The sequence below is a fragment of the Penicillium brevicompactum genome (assembly GCF_028827555.1).
Source record: "Penicillium brevicompactum strain IBT 35665 chromosome Unknown utg000001l_segment0_segment0, whole genome shotgun sequence".
Classification (NCBI taxonomy): domain Eukaryota; kingdom Fungi; phylum Ascomycota; class Eurotiomycetes; order Eurotiales; family Aspergillaceae; genus Penicillium; species Penicillium brevicompactum.
In genome coordinates, this window is record NW_026623203.1 from 1,425,776 (window position 1) to 1,441,281 (window position 15,506).

Here is a 15,506-nt window from a genome sequence, read left to right on the forward strand (position 1 = left end):
CTATACAAAAAATCGATAAGCTAGTCAGGTTACCTGAATATGAATGACAATGCGTTGTTCGTGCGGTCTGGAATCTTTCCATATGAATTCACCTTAGGCAAGGATTTATATGGAGTGTATGAGAGGGATTCTATCATTCTGGCCTTATTTAGACCTGTTCCACTCCTTTTCTCTTCCCCTCTCTTGGCATGGTCCCGTGACTTGATTTGCGGCTGCGGAGATCAGCCTCCAATCAGAGCTGCTTGTTACCCGCGTACTCCGGACCGATCCATTGCCAAGTTCCATTATTAAAAGTTGGTAGGGCCGATCTAATAGCAATCTGCTACGTGGCCTACAACGTAGTGTAGGAGGCGTTAGCTTATAATAAGAAATAATATTATTCTTATTTTCCTTCTCCCTTTGATATTCACGTATGAAACTATGTGATGCGATACGTGCGATACGCTTTGGGACTACTTTCTGGAGATTCTTTTCAGACAACATACTTTGAACGATAAAGAAGATCAAAGAAAATCATAACAGAGCAAGAGAAGGGCCTCAAGGCTTGTGTTTATGTCTTTTTCTTAGAATAGGCATAGGTTTAGAGTGAGTTGGCCCCTATCACCCCAAGGGTGAGAATTGTCACCCCGTTCTTACCTCTCACCCCAGAGTCGACTTCTCACCCATATAACCTGCAATCACTCTGAAATGCCGCTTAGGTGCTGAGGGCGCATTGACTATTGACTGTGCAGAATATGTGGCTTAAGTACGGCTGAGCGGACGGGAAGCCCTGTTCTCCACACCCTGTGGTCGTATGTACTTAAATCATTTTTGAGGTAGTATATATCGAGTGATTGTTGGCAATCAGAGTAGGGGCGAATGGGTCAGTGCACTACGGAGTACGGGGTATGTCGATGCCAATCAACAAACCTCAACAGCCGCCATGCCCTTCTTGGATAGCTTGGTATTCTCAAAAATAAAGCTAACCAAATATAGTTATAGTTTGACTCAGATGACCCCTCAGTCTGCGGAGAACTGAAATTGTGACCCGTTTAGGAATGATGACCGGGAATAATCTTTCTCACCTTGCGACTGAGATTTTTGCTTGTTTCGGAAAGTCGACTATGTGACTTTCGTACTATTTAAATGGATTCTTTCGCACATGTAGAATGAACAGACAGCTTCTAATTTCGAAACTTTCAAGACCAGCACGACCGCCCAGAAATCCCAACACCGATCTATACAATCACCATGGGTATCGCCGATGCGCTTCCCAGAAAGCTTCGCAGAAAGCTTAGAGAAGATTTTGTGGCCGCTCATGACGAGTTTGTGCGCGACATTCCTAAAGTCGAGCTTCATGTGCATATTGAAGGGACCCTGACCCCTGAGCTGAGATGGAAGCTCGCGCAAAGAAATGGCCTCAAAGTCAAATTTGGCAAGAGCCCAGAAATACACAGTATGGAGGAGCTGAGATATGCCATGAACAGCGCGGAACCTAAAACCGAAGATGAGGAGCGTGAATTTTTCTTCGAGTCATACTACGGAGCATTTGACACATTGAAGAGCAAACAGGACTACTTCGACCTGGCCATGAACTACTTCGAGCATGTTGCAACCATGAACGTTCGGTACTGTGAGATCTTCTTTGATCCTCAGGGGCATACAAGCCGAGGTATCGCCTGGGATGTTATGATGGGAGGCTTCAAAGAGGCTCAGGAAAAAGCCCAAAATGAGCTCAACGTAAGTAATGTAGCCATGAACCAAAAGAAATTCCAAAGAATGACAAAACAATCAGGTCCGCTCTTCATGGATCATGTGTTTACTACGCGATCTCTCTCCCGAGGACGCAATGGATCATTACAAGGCTGCGCTACCATATCGTGACATGATTACCGGCATTGGACTTGATTCTAACGAGTACCATCGACCTCCTCTACTGTTTCAAGAAGTGTTTTCGCTGGCCCGTCGGGATGGTTTCCGGATCACGATGCATTGCGATGTGGGACAGGACAATACCCACGAGCATATCCGACAAGTCGCTTCCGAGATTGGCGGGAACGGGGCTGATAGAATTGACCATGGCCTCAATGCTGCCGATAAACCAGAGCTTGTGGATCTGATCCTGAAGCGCGATATAGGCATGACCATCTGCCCGTGGGCATACATGCGATATCAGACCTACGTCGAGCTCGGGCCGAAGATGCGCCTTCTTTTCGATGCAGGGATCAAGATAACCATCAACAGTGATGATCCGGCTTTCATGGACGATGCTTGGATTCTGCACAATCTGTTGCTTACGAAACACTTTGGCTTTACCGACAAGGAAATCGCAATGTTAGCCCGAAACGCGGTAACAGTCTCCTGGGCTTCACAGTCGACCAAGGAGAACATTCTTCAAGAGATCGATGCTGTTTATGAACGCTTCTATCCAGGCTAAAGTAGCTGGCAATCTGCGTCTGTGAGTCTTGCATTCTCAATTCTTTGAGCTTCAAGCAAGCCCTTCTCACAGAGTTTAGAGTTAGTATAGGCGGGTTACAATACCAAGGACTATCATTCTTTTCTTTCATAAGTTTATGATCTATGATCTGGACATTGTATAAGTCGAAACTTTTGTCGACATGTCATATTTTGATCCCATGTGACTAAAACAGTAACGTTTGAGAATCAAGAATCTGCGCATCACCGGTCTGCCAAAACTGCTCTAATACATCGATTGCAAGTTTTGGATTGCAGCATCCAAGTGTCGCAAAATGGGTTGCGAATTCTTTTCGCAACCACTGTTTCCGTTCATGGGACTTCTGATCCAGACACAAACCGGCTTGAAACAAAGGCCATGACGTTGAAAACTTCCGATTCGTCTTGGAAGATAGCCTTTCAGCCCGCCGAAAGACACTTTCTAGTAAATGTGAAGTATCAAATGTCTCATCAGGTAGCTGGAATATGCGAGCAAGATATAGTAAGATCCCACGTCTCCAGATCTCGACCATGTCTCCTCGTTGATTGGACAGGATATCAGATCCTGTCCACGTCCTCACAGCATTGCCAAGGATGATGGCCTCTTTCAAGGCCACATCGGATGAGATTTTTGGAGACATGTATACCTTATGCAATACAGTAATGTCTGCAATACACTCAAATAGATCGATGGGGCAATCGAAAACGTCAAATCCCCATCTGCGACCGGATGGGTTTTTGAATTTGTTCAAGGCAGCTTTTATATGTTCAGGATTCATTTGTATCATTCGTGACGATGTGGTCGAGCCCATGATATCCAGCCTAACGAGATGTAAGCATTGTAGAGAATTCAGCTGCGGAAAAAAGACGTTACCATGCAAGACGTTGTTGGAAAAAGCCTTGCTCAGTTCCATCCGAACCATGCCGCTTCACGATCTCACTCGCTGCTTTTAAGTGTGTTCCAAATTCCAGGCAGTCCCCAGAGCAGAGCTGTCACATCTGTCAGAGTAGCCTTGAAGAATTATCTGAGCACCTACATCGAGCTGGGCAAGTAACACCATACAGGCAATACTAGAAATGTCTGTTTCCTCGATGTCATTTCTTAGTTGCTGTCTGAGCGCCTGCGTGGCATCCAACCGCAATTGAAGACTTTGCATTTTCAACTTTTTGTCTTGAAGTCTGTTGCCAATATGGCATGACGCCGTCGCCCCTACGGCGTACCGAATGCAGGGAACGCTCTTGGTCATTGGTAGTATATACTGCGTATAGGGAGTTCGCGCAGGACCATTGCCCAGGTAGAAGGCTGTACTTAATTCGCGTGCGTCTACAAACTATGAGTAATAGCCCATGTTTTGCGATGAAGAGTTCTCCTTACAATATTGAACGAACACCTGCACACTATCTGGGGTAAGTAAGACGGCGGGCATTGTCCATCTCGGTCGGCGCGGTGAGGCAGCAAGATGTAAATTCATTCCACCGCTGCGTGAAGTGGAATTTGCTAAACTGCTGTACTTGTGGGCGTAAGAGTCTTGTTCCGGTACTCCAGTGGTGTTCAGCCGCTGTGGCAGCACATATCCGACGTGGGCGTCGTCGTTTTTCGACACTAAGCTGACTGAAGCTTGCTCCTTCCGCGGGGCCGTGTCATAAGTAGCGGGCTGGTATGTCCGACCGGCCATGCTTCCCCTGGCTGCCAGTCCGACCCAACGTAGAGCGTAACCCTCGCATTCTACACCACGCCGATGGCAGCTCATGCACTTGGGCAGGCTTCGATCACACTTTCGCCCTCTTCGACGACATGTCTTGCAAGCAATACCAAATTGGGACGTTGAGGTCATTGTCCCGAGTGAAGTAATTGTTCTAGTTGCAGGGGATGTGCTGCAGTAGCGAGGAAATGAGCCGAGGTAGACTGGCGATTCGGAATGAGTGATTCGGAAGGGGAAAGTCAACTACAGTACTTCGTACGGAGTACTCCGTACTCCACTCTCAACTCTGAGCAGGTAAGAGGCTAGTCCGCAATAGGGCAAAGTTTCAGTTCTCCAGTGAAAAGGCTTGGCATTCTCGCCTGAGGTGCAAGGCATCGATTATTACCAAACAGTGCAAACAGGGAGCTCCATGAAAAATGACGGAGCGGGTCCGCGGGGCAAAACATATTACAAACCCTCGTGCGCATTTCAAATCTGGGAGTCTGGGACTGTCTTGCTTCTGAAGCTCATTTCATACCCCAGTTTCAACATGGAGAGAGATACGGATGCTGGAATTCCTATCTCGAAGCTGGATTACCAAAATTCAGGCGCCGCGACGTGAGTCTCTTATCGCGATCGATTTGTTATCGGCCACAGTGCTAATGTATGTATCACAGTATCCTGTGCTGCAACTGCGGTGCCCCCATTGACGGAACCACTGCTGCTGAAGCACTGTGCTCGGATTGCTTGAGACTGGATGTGGATGCCTCTGCCGGGTAGGTCAGCAATTATCATGTACGAAACAACCACTGATCTCAATTTCCAGTATCCAACGTGACGGAACTCTCCACTGCTGCAGAGACTGCGAGCGATGGCTTCAACCACCCAACAGCTGGGTAGTTGCAGCTCCGGAATCGAAGGAACTCCTCTCTGTTTGTCTCCGCCGTCTCCGTGGCTTATCGAAAGTCCGCATCATCGACGCCAACTTCATCTGGACAGAACCGCACTCTCGCCGCATTAAAGTCAAGATTACCATTCAACAAGAAGCGTCGCAAGGCACAACTATTCAACAAACCTTCGAGGTCGAATATGTGGTTGCATCACAACAGTGCGCAGACTGCAAAAAGTCATTTACTCACAACACATGGCGAGCAGCCGTTCAAGTCCGACAGAAGGTGCCGCACAAACGTACATTTCTATACCTCGAACAAGTTATCCTGAAGAGTGGGGCTCACAAGGATACGGTCAACATTAAAGAGGCCAAGGATGGTCTTGATTTCTACTTCGCAGCGCGGAATCACGCCGAAAAGATGGTTGATTTCCTTACTTCCGTCGTGCCTTGCAAGATGAAGAGATCCGCAGAGCTGATTTCTAAGGACATTCACACAAGCGTCAGCTCCTATAAATTTACATTCTCCGTCGAGATTGTCCCTATCTGCAAAGACGATCTCGTCGCATTGCCTATCAAGCTAGCCCGCCAGCTAGGCAACATCTCACCCCTCACTATCTGTCACCGTGTTGGAAATTCCGTGAATCTTATGGATCCTAACACCCTTCAAACCGCCGAAGTGCCGACAGGCACGTACTGGCGGGCTCCGTTTAAAAACCTGGCAGACGTAACCGAACTGAAAGAATTCATTATCATGGATATCGAGTCCACTGATAAATCAAAGGGCAAATACAGACTCGCCGAGGCAACCGTCGCCCGCTCCTCTGACCTTGGATCCAACGACACTACGTACTTCACTCGGACACATCTCGGTGGAATTTTGAATGCAGGCGACGCGGTGTTAGGATACCATCTTACCGGCACCAGATTCAATGACGATAACTTCGAAGCCATTGAAGCGAGCAGCAAGTATAGCTCGACCATCCCAGACGTTGTGTTAATCAAAAAGTCCTACGCCCGCAAGAAAAAGTCCAAGGCTCGCTCCTGGCGCCTCAAGCGCATGGCCAATGAGTACGAGGCTGAGGCTGCTGCCGCAGCCGCTGGTGGTGCTGGATCTGGCCAGCAGTCCCGCCGTGAACAGCAGGATGCCAACCGTCTCGAACAGGACTACGAGATGTTCCTGCGTGATGTTGAGGAGGATGAGGAGCTGCGACAGACTTTGGACCTTTATAAGGTTCAGGCACAGAGTGACGCTGTGAATGAAGACGACGACAGTGAAGATGAAGTGCCGGAAATTGACATGAATGAACTGCTCAATGATATGGATGAGCTCGAGGTGGCTGATAAATGAGATACTTGCATGTGATGATCATGGGCATAGCGGCTGGATTTGTGGTTTTTTTGGTGAGTTGAGGAAAATACAAGGAAATTTCGAGAACAATATGAACAGTTTGACTTGCAGTGGTGGGTTGTCGACCGGAGAGATGTTTTCCTCAGCACTGACCCTCATTTTGATCGACGAGACCATGAAGCACGGAGTATGCCTGGTAGATTGGCAATACCATCGATGAAAAGACCAGGGTATCACTGGCATGGTATCAACTGCTGTCATGCATTGGCGAAATCTTTGCATTCACCGAGATTGGGTTTTGGTTCAATTCGACCGGTGTAGTACGGCCTGGAACTCAGCGGCGAGGTCAAGACCAAAATACATAGTGAAAATCGACAACAGGACCATAATCTCGAAACAGTGTCCTGCACTAAAGTGTGAGCTTCACGCTAAGACATCAAGGTTGCCTAATCGGGTAACCTTGGAACCAGCACGGAGTGGGCTCAACCCTTTGCGCAGCCAGGCTTTGTGGCCTTAGCGGCTCTGTTGTAATTTTTGGTTAAGGTCTCGCTTTCTTTCTTCCCAAAAGAGAAATATCGGATGCATCTCATATCCTGCTCGTTGAAGTTTCCGGGCAACGTCGAGTCTGATAACAAAGATATTGATTTCTTTGCATGGATCGCAGTGGTAAATAAATACGCACATAAACTGTAAGCTACGCATACAACTTGATTGATTGGATCAGGTTTCAAGGTTCACTTCCATCCAGAGACAAAAATAATTCTTTTCCCGGCGTTCTCCATACAAGTAGTAGAATGGTTCCATCGTTTTTGTCTCAGTGACTGTCGGCTCGGAAGAGCGTTCTGGGCTCCTCGTTTCCACCTTGCATTTCCGAACCCGGGTGATACCAAATTCGACTCTCTACTCTTGGATAGGATGTCTTATTATTCCATGGTCTTTGTTGGTATTCTATTGGCAGCCGAATACGGAGTACTCGGGTTGTCTTTCCATTGTCGATATGAAATCATGACATCATGAAGCTTCCCTGCATACTTAATCCTCTGAATATTGTACATGGAATATGTCAAAAGCAGTTCGATAGACGCTAAATCCAAGTGTACATCGACTTTACTTTTTTCGTTTATCCAACAACATTTCCAACATCATGGCCGACAACCCTACCACGCTGACTCCAATGGCCCCGAGTGTCGTTCTCGGCCTTCCTCATGTTCAGGGAAAATGGCCTAGAGACCCCGAGGAGCTTGCTGTGAATGCCATCGACAGCGGTGTATTCATCAATGAACTGGCGAGCATCGATCTTTTGCCGAAGAGGCTCAAATCCCTTACTGACAAGGACAAAACTTCTTTTGGTCAAAACCCTGAGAACCTACACTGGAAAGCCCATGAACAAGGACCGTCTCCAATTGCCGAAGGGACATATCGGGGGACCAAGCTGGCACTTACGAAGGCTTATGACCTGATAGAGCAGCGGTAAACATATCTGACCGATTTGTTATTTAACCATGGCTAACATATTATTCAGTTTCATGTCTTTCATGGATGTTGCCAACTTTGAACCGCTGGTGCCATCGCCTTTAAGCAGAGAAGAGAGGGAGAAATTCTTCGCTTTCACAGATGGGTCGGACGGTTACCCGCCCCATCTCAATCTTGCTGGAAATGTGCCAGCTGCAGAAGCGGAGAAAAACAAAACGGAGAAATCAACACTTCAGCCAGCTGATTTGTTTAGCAAAATGCGTCTACTTCAGTTGAGCTCGCTCTTACCCGCCGTTGTGCCTAACAAATTCATAAGAGGAGCCGCCAAGACAGTGGCATGGGCTTGGTTTGGCTCTATGGGCACGCCTGACGCAGGTACCAAACTCGAAGACGTGGAGTGGTATAACAGGAAAGCTCGTGGACAGTCACATCGCGAAGATATCTTTGATCTCCCCAACGTGGGCGACTTGCTAGATTGGTACAGCGATAACCGATTCTGTCAGCAGCAGTTCACGGGGACAAATCCCACGACGATTGAACTAGCTTCGGATCGCTGGATAAAGCACTTTATTGACAGTGCAAAGGCACTAGAAGATACAGGGGCTAAAATAGTCATCACCGATCTCAATAGCGACTCCCGAGAGTCTTTGTATATGCAGGACTACAGCTACTTTCGCGAGGCTGCTGGTGTGGATCCAACTGATCTCATCAAGTGTGCGTATGATGAGCCAGATGAAAAGGACAAAGGCAGAAAAGGCGTTCGGTTTGGCTGTGCATCTGTCTGTCTTTTTTATCTCAACGAAAAGGGTCAAATTTACCCTCTGGCTATTGTTATTGACTGGCGGGGCAGTCCCGAGCAATCCGTGACGATCTACAACCGGGAATTGTTCAAGCGGACGGATATTCGGTCAGGGACCAACAAGGAAAACCCTAAAGAGAAAGTGATTGACGAAGCTCATGACTGGCCTTGGAGATATGGTAAAGGTCCCGAATATCACACTATTGAGGCAATGAGCTGACTTTGCTATTCAAATAGCGAAAACTTGTGTGCAATGCAGCGACTGGCTTCGACATGAAGTCACTGTGCACCTCACAAACACTCATCTCATTGAGGAGGCCACAATCGTCGCTTCTAATAGACAGCTTGACCCTAATCACCCAGTGATGAAGCTGCTGTATCCACATTGGCAGAAGACCCTGGCAATCAACGCCGCAGCCCGAAACACTCTGATCCCCCACATCATTGTCGAGTTAGTTGGGTTCCAACCAAGTGAAGCCTACAATTATATCAAGCACGCGTATAAGACATTCGACTTCAAGAAACGCTACGTGCCAACAGATCTCAGTCAACGCGGATTCCCTCCTGAGAAACTCAACCAACCAAAATTCCACAACTACGCTTATGCCAGATGTATCTACAGCATGTGGCACAAGATCCGGTCATACGTCGAAGACATGCTCAGGCTAGACTATCCCCAACCCGGTGCAGAACAAAAAGTCCTACACGATGACCGCATTCAAGCTTGGTCTGCCGAGATGCGAAGTCCCACGGGTGCAGATCTGCCCTCTTTCCCGACAATCAGCACATTCGCCGAACTCGTGGACTGCGTGACAATGTGTATTCACATCGCCTCTCCCCAACATACTGCGGTGAACTATCTGCAAAATTACTATCAGTCATTTGTTGTGAATAAGCCTCCCTGTCTGTACACCGAGCCCCCTTCCTCACTACAGGATCTGCTCCACTACGCAGAGAAAGATCTTGTCGACGCACTGCCTATGAATCACACTCGAGAATGGCTTCTAGCATCACACACACCATATCTCCTCAGCTTCAAACCGGGTAATAAAGAAAGCCTTATTGTCTATGCTGCTTCAAAGTTTCGTGTATATCGCAACAAGACGTCTCAAGCGGATGTTGCTATCGCAAAAGCGACAGGCAAGTTTTACACGGCGCTGGCTGATAGCGAGGAGGAATTCAGGGGTTATGGGCAAGCGACGGATGATTGGGGCACGATACCGTATGAGGTGCTGAGCCCGGAGTGGAATGCGGTCTCGATCTTGATCTAACTAGCTTAATGGAATTGTTCCAAGTTATCGCTTTAAGATCTTTGCTGTAATGATCTGGAATTCAAAATTTGGAAGATCATGGTGCAATATTCGGCAAAAAATGTTCCAAGTTGGAGCAGGCTATACATCTAACCTAGGATCGTCCCAGAACCCTGCAACGTTGGAAACACCAGTGAGTCGGTAGCCATAGATGCAATGTATCCAAGGTTCCAACTAATTGTCAACTTATCATGATTGGTCGAGAAATGGAAGTCTTGGCTAAGCCGTGAACAGAGAATTATACTTAGGGGATACTTAGGGGACTCCGGTCTCTGTCAATACTTTGGGAAAGAATGTAACTTCTATGCATGACTTAAATCATTCAATTCATCGACTGCTAGCCAACTTAAAGTTTTCAAGACATATTAGGCTCTCTGGGAACCTCTTGGGAGCATTTTCAGACCATAACATTTGCCGTCGTAGCTCAAGGATTGACTGGAGTAGGTTTTCATTCTGTGTGGATAGGGTGCATCTTATTGAAAACATTGTTCGGATCATACTTTCTTTTGAGCTTCTTAAGGCGGTCCAGGTTGGGTCCAAAAAGCTCCTCCAAGCTCTTATCTCCAGCTAATTTCATGTTAGTATTTATCAGATGTGAATTGTAGGGTCTTTGCGTACTCTCAACAAAGTTTGAGTAAATCATAACTTTGTCTGACGCTGGTCGATTGTTTTTGAGATCCTTTTCCAACTCTTGCACGGTCAGGCCTTTGAGGTACCTGCCGGCGGCGCGCGCTGTGGAATCGATTGTTGGATCCTTCCACCACATCCATACGCCTCCATTTAAAAACCCTCCACGGTTAGCAAAGGCCATCCCTGGCTGTGAATGACTGACGACTTTGCCCATTTGAAGAAACTCAAAGACAACAAAGGTCTTGATACAATCTGGTTCTTCCTTGATTATGCGGGCATACTCGTCAAACATCGTTCGCACAAATTCAGGACGCATCGGTAATACGAAAGAAAACCCCTTCATGCTTTTCCGATCCCCAGCCACTGCTACATCGTTCAGCAGTGCATTGACCTTTGATAGGGGATCATTGTCACCGAATTCATGACTGGATTGAGGGCCAGGAGATCCGCAAAGCGCGTTTGCCCTTCTTCCTCGGAAGTATTCGACACGACGCAACAAACAATTGTTGGTTCGGAACTTCCCGGTGGCACAGCCAAAAAGCAGTAGATCGCGGACCGGCCATCGGCAGTATCATCTCCCACGAGGTGATTTGCGAACTCGATGACCTGCTCGAGCTTATCAGGCGTGAATGCAAGAAGTCCAGCATACACCTCTCTTTTCTGCTCGAACGCTTTGAATGTGAACTCGCTGACCACTCCAAAATTGTGCCCTGCGCCCCTGATCGCCCAGAAGAGCTCTGGGTTTTCCTCCGCCGAAGCTGTCAGTATGCGGCTATCCGCCAAAACCAGCTTGACACGGAGCAAGTTGTCAATCACCAGTCCATACTGGCCACTCAGCCAGCCATAACCCCCACCTAGGGTCAGGCCGCCGACACCCGTGTGATTCACAACGCCTCCTACAGTTGCCAAGTCGTGCGCTGCTGCCTCCCGATCAACATCCTCCCACAGAGCGCCACCTTGAGCGGTCACAGTGCGCTTCGCAGGGTCTGCCGTGACGCGACGCATCCTCGACAGGCTAATCAATACCCCACCCTGCGTCGATCCCGCCCCAGAAGTTGAATGGCCTCCTCCCACGATTGCAAGGTCAAGCCCGTATTTTTGGACGAAACTAATAGTCTTCGAAATATCCTCCTCATTTCCGGGAACGACGACGAGGCTCTGGTAGCACAATTACTTAGTGGGACTTCTTCGATAACAATGCCATGATGGAGGTAAAGAGAAGGAATGCCATACCGCCTCCTTCTCCGCTGTGTTTGACCAACGCTCCGTTGCAGCATGATACCCCTCTGAGTCGGGCGTCAGAACCCTAGAGTCAGACAGCTGCTCTTCCAACTCTTTCAGCATCCCATCGTTGATATGCACTGAGCCGGTTTTCTCGAGTATAGTGCCCATTATTCTGATATGTGCTGGATTACACAGCTCACTTCGTAGAAAATGTAATAGCAAGTGAAACCTATTTTCCCACAGGCCAGGGCCACAGTGACTGATAAGTTATAACTGCTCTTGAACGGATTGAGACTGTAGTTATTCGCTTTATCCAGCGCCACAATATCATAGATAGTATGCTTCAGCTGACTTCTAATTACAAAAGTGGTATAGCAAATGAAGTCATATACTTCTGACTCTCCATCTCATTGGCCCAGCGTTCCCGTGTTGCCCAGGTGGGCTTTCTCGTAAACAAGGTAAGAAACGATTATAACTGCGCACAACTGGATATGTTTTGTCTTTAGTGAAGTAGGTAATAAATCCAGTCGGACAAACTTCCTTAAGAAACTTTTTTTTTTTTTTTTGCAAAAGTACGACTGAATCCTGGTGCTGGATTTTGTTGGGTCCACGTCAAAAATTCGTCCTGCTGGTATGCTGCTATCTGATCAAGATACCAGTCAGACTTTCCAGCCCAATGATCACAGAGCGTTTGACATAAATTGTGTATTTTCCACCTTTTTATAACAATTCAATAAGAGGCTGAGCGTAAAATCCATGATCACGTGGCGCTTTGGAAAACGAACCACTGAGTGACTTTGTCACAACAATCGATCGTGTCGACTATATTTGTATTTTGTTGTAATATACTGTAAAGAACTGCCAATACTCCCAATATCTTCATAGCTTTCTTAGGTGCATTAGAAACAGTGTAGGTACGAAAGATCCGTGGCAATCAATCATGAATCAAGATACCGCTCTAGACTCTTTGGAGTACGAGCTGATATACGATGGATCAGCCGGTTCCGAAGCACTGCGGGGCCCTCAATCTACATGACCGTGATTCTTCCTTTCTGGCGTTCCAAGGATCTTATTGATACCGAGTTGGGCTGGGAGAGGTTTGCTGGACTGCTCATCCAAACATACCTCCAGGGCTTGTTTTGTTCATTTTGATCAGTTTTTAATATCACTCGCTACTTACTACCCAAGTTCTTGAGGTATATGATTGTCTAGTCTCATTCTCCTCTTGAAATTGAACGCATTCATACATGTAGTTGTATACTAAGCTTGTCTAAATCGGGACGATGATCAGCTTGATGGGGTTAAGCGTGATCTTGTTTTATCACCCGGCTCGATTCCCGCTTAGTCATCTTTGGGAGTCGGCCCCCAGCTGCTGCTATAGTGTACACATATAGACAGATACCAGAAAAGAACACAGTAAGAGCCAGAGAGAGCAGGAGCATCACCTAATGGAGGATAATACCCCCTGGGCAGGAAACCATGGTTGGCTCCCATCTTGTCTCGCTCGCTCCCGCGCCTGCAAGGACTCCGTCCCAGGACGCGGCCAATGGCTCCTTTGATACCGAGGTGACGACTGCGATGTCCTTCAACTGCCAATCATGTGTACGGGAAAAGGTCAATTGTAACCGCGGGGTACCAAAGTGCGCCAGTTGCAGCAAGGCAAAGCTCCACTGCATCTATCAGTCGCCGCATCAGATATGTGATTCCGAAGAGGTACGCCATGGAGATGGCCATAAAGAAGACAATGGGTTGTGTTGTGAACATCTTCACCGGCCGCTCAAATGCATGAAGAAGCTTGTAACCGAGTGTCTCAACCTTCTCCCCGGTATGTAGATTCTCATTGCCCGTTTCAATTTCCGTGTGAACCCTCAGGGACTTGGCGAGGTCGTTCATGGCAGGAGCAATCATCGATGATGACACGGGCGAGATGAAGACAAACAGTGAAATAGTCCAGGTGTTCTTCCATTTCAGATCTTTTGGCCAATTTGTGGGATTCTCTGGATCCTTGTGCCCATTCCAAATAATGAGATTTGGATCTCTATTGGCATCGTCGAGGGATGGCTCTGGGCTGATCGCTGTTGGGCCGGCTTCGAGGTCTCTCGCTTCCTTCTCGCCCTCGGAGGCACTAGAATGTTTGTTGCTGATCTTGCTCATCTTATTTGCCTTGGCTTTGACCTCGGGAGTAGTTCAGTATGAAGGATGTGGCCTGGGCATGGCTGGAATTATATACTCACCTTCGTTCAACCATGTATACAAGCTACAACCAATGGCGAAGCATAAGTATGCTTCGGGCCCGGATTTTCTGCCAAGCACCGATGCGCTGGCCAATGAGATGTGGTATTGTGCCGGGCCCGGGCCCTCGAGTCCTCGAGTCCAACCAAAGCATTATCCAGATTGTCGAACCCAAGCACCCTCCAGATGTTGATATTTGCAGTATTTGCAGTATTAGCATGATTGCTATGCTGACTAGTTGGTGATTCAAAAGTCAGCTCATGACTATAGTTACGTCAGTTCCAAGGTTAGGGCCAGGAAACAGAATGAAGTTTTAAAAGAACGATTGCACGTAGGAGTGAGAATCTGACCTCTCTTTACTCATGGTCATCATGAAAGTGTCAGTCTGGCTGCTCCTAGTAGCGTGAGTGATGATAGTATGTATGGAAGAAAGAGACGACAAGGAAGAGACGAGACAAAAGAACTACTTTCATTTCATAGACCTTGCATTCAAACAAAACCCATCAACGATGTATGTATTTTCGTGACTAAGTATATTGTAGAACGTGATCTAATGACACATTTGACTATGTGCTTAAGGCAGACCTGACTTTGGCAAGAAATCCATGCCCAGGTGGGCACAATTTGGAAATGTGGTAAAAACGACGTTCACGACCATGTGTAGAGCGACTCGACGCTGCTCGAGTGAGAAAACAACTTCCCACCTTCGCATCACACTGCATCTCTCAATCGCACTATATCCTCCAATGGATCTTCCGGTTTGTCCCATTTCTGCATCCACGTCATTGAGTTCAACTAACAAGGCCTCACGCATAGATCAGCGATGCTCCCGTCGTCCGCGAGACCTCTCCCGCCAAAGAGCTCTACCAGCTCTTCCTATCCGTCCACCACCGCGGCGAGCTCTCCCTCGGTGACAACAGAAAACGCCTAGGCTTCTCAGCCTATCACTGGGCGATCCTCCTCGCCCCCGAGAACGCCGAGCACCACCGCTGCTATGCCTTCGACACCACCAACGGCGTCTCACCCCACAGCCACCAAAGAGTCAACATGAACCCCGACTACAACTGGGCATTCCGAGTGAAGAGCAACGTGAACCCGGCCTCGAGTGACTCTCTCTTAATCCGCATCGCGATCGGAGACCCCCACGACGTCCACCCTAACACCATCCGAACTCTGCTCCAGTCCGTTCAACTCCCCATCAGGGGTGCCTGGCCGCCTCAGAATTGTGTGGATTGGACCAAGTCAGCTTTGCATATGCTCTGGTCGGTTGGGCATGCGGCGAATATTGATAGTGTTGATATGATGATGGCGAGAGCGCTTGCTTATGCCGATTTGCGCATGGCGGACCCTGCGAGTGCGCCTTTCAAGCTTGATCATATGGGGAACGAGATGTGAGATCTGCAGTGTATGGTGGGTTCTGGGGATTGACTTGTTATGATATTTGAGTGACATGGCACACTGGGATGTAGGATATTTGGCAATG

General features: G+C 47.8%; 9 protein-coding genes across 9 annotated transcripts; 6 read left to right on the forward strand and 3 right to left on the reverse strand.

Annotated features, from left to right (window-relative positions):
• Window positions 1-1,230: 1,230 nt before the first annotated feature.
• On the forward strand, window positions 1,231-2,416 carry N7506_000299 (adenosine deaminase family protein; the record flags this gene model as incomplete). The annotated part of the gene is made up of 2 exons (XM_056949595.1): window positions 1,231-1,719; window positions 1,775-2,416. 2 exons carry the CDS (start codon window positions 1,231-1,233, stop codon window positions 2,414-2,416), a joined length of 1,131 nt encoding a protein of 376 aa, XP_056815510.1.
• Window positions 2,417-2,621: 205 nt separating this feature from the next.
• N7506_000300 (uncharacterized protein) lies at window positions 2,622-4,109 on the reverse strand (the record flags this gene model as incomplete). Its single annotated transcript, XM_056949596.1, has 4 exons — window positions 2,622-3,255; window positions 3,308-3,423; window positions 3,471-3,757; window positions 3,809-4,109. 4 exons carry the CDS (start codon window positions 4,107-4,109, stop codon window positions 2,622-2,624), a joined length of 1,338 nt encoding a protein of 445 aa, XP_056815511.1.
• Window positions 4,110-4,665: 556 nt separating this feature from the next.
• On the forward strand, window positions 4,666-6,355 carry N7506_000301 (60S ribosomal export protein NMD3; the record flags this gene model as incomplete). The annotated part of the gene is made up of 3 exons (XM_056949597.1): window positions 4,666-4,733; window positions 4,793-4,891; window positions 4,942-6,355. 3 exons carry the CDS (start codon window positions 4,666-4,668, stop codon window positions 6,353-6,355), a joined length of 1,581 nt encoding a protein of 526 aa, XP_056815512.1.
• A 1,144-nt stretch (window positions 6,356-7,499) lies between these two features.
• Window positions 7,500-7,829, forward strand: N7506_000302 (uncharacterized protein; the record flags this gene model as incomplete). The annotated part of the gene is made up of 1 exon (XM_056949598.1): window positions 7,500-7,829. One exon carries the CDS (start codon window positions 7,500-7,502, stop codon window positions 7,827-7,829), a length of 330 nt encoding a protein of 109 aa, XP_056815513.1.
• Window positions 7,830-7,857: 28 nt separating this feature from the next.
• N7506_000303 (uncharacterized protein) lies at window positions 7,858-8,847 on the forward strand (the record flags this gene model as incomplete). The annotated part of the gene is made up of 1 exon (XM_056949599.1): window positions 7,858-8,847. One exon carries the CDS (start codon window positions 7,858-7,860, stop codon window positions 8,845-8,847), a length of 990 nt encoding a protein of 329 aa, XP_056815514.1.
• A 145-nt stretch (window positions 8,848-8,992) lies between these two features.
• N7506_000304 (uncharacterized protein) lies at window positions 8,993-9,898 on the forward strand (the record flags this gene model as incomplete). The annotated part of the gene is made up of 1 exon (XM_056949600.1): window positions 8,993-9,898. One exon carries the CDS (start codon window positions 8,993-8,995, stop codon window positions 9,896-9,898), a length of 906 nt encoding a protein of 301 aa, XP_056815515.1.
• Window positions 9,899-10,385: 487 nt separating this feature from the next.
• Window positions 10,386-11,959, reverse strand: N7506_000305 (FAD-binding oxidoreductase; the record flags this gene model as incomplete). The annotated part of the gene is made up of 4 exons (XM_056949601.1): window positions 10,386-10,504; window positions 10,556-10,958; window positions 10,982-11,725; window positions 11,801-11,959. The coding sequence occupies 4 exons, from the start codon at window positions 11,957-11,959 to the stop codon at window positions 10,386-10,388; spliced, it is 1,425 nt and encodes a 474-aa protein (XP_056815516.1).
• A 1,428-nt stretch (window positions 11,960-13,387) lies between these two features.
• N7506_000306 (MFS general substrate transporter) lies at window positions 13,388-13,945 on the reverse strand (the record flags this gene model as incomplete). Its single annotated transcript, XM_056949602.1, has 1 exon — window positions 13,388-13,945. The coding sequence occupies one exon, from the start codon at window positions 13,943-13,945 to the stop codon at window positions 13,388-13,390; it is 558 nt and encodes a 185-aa protein (XP_056815517.1).
• An 824-nt stretch (window positions 13,946-14,769) lies between these two features.
• Window positions 14,770-15,418, forward strand: N7506_000307 (uncharacterized protein; the record flags this gene model as incomplete). Its single annotated transcript, XM_056949603.1, has 2 exons — window positions 14,770-14,781; window positions 14,840-15,418. The coding sequence occupies 2 exons, from the start codon at window positions 14,770-14,772 to the stop codon at window positions 15,416-15,418; spliced, it is 591 nt and encodes a 196-aa protein (XP_056815518.1).
• Between the last annotated feature and the right edge of the window lie 88 nt (window positions 15,419-15,506).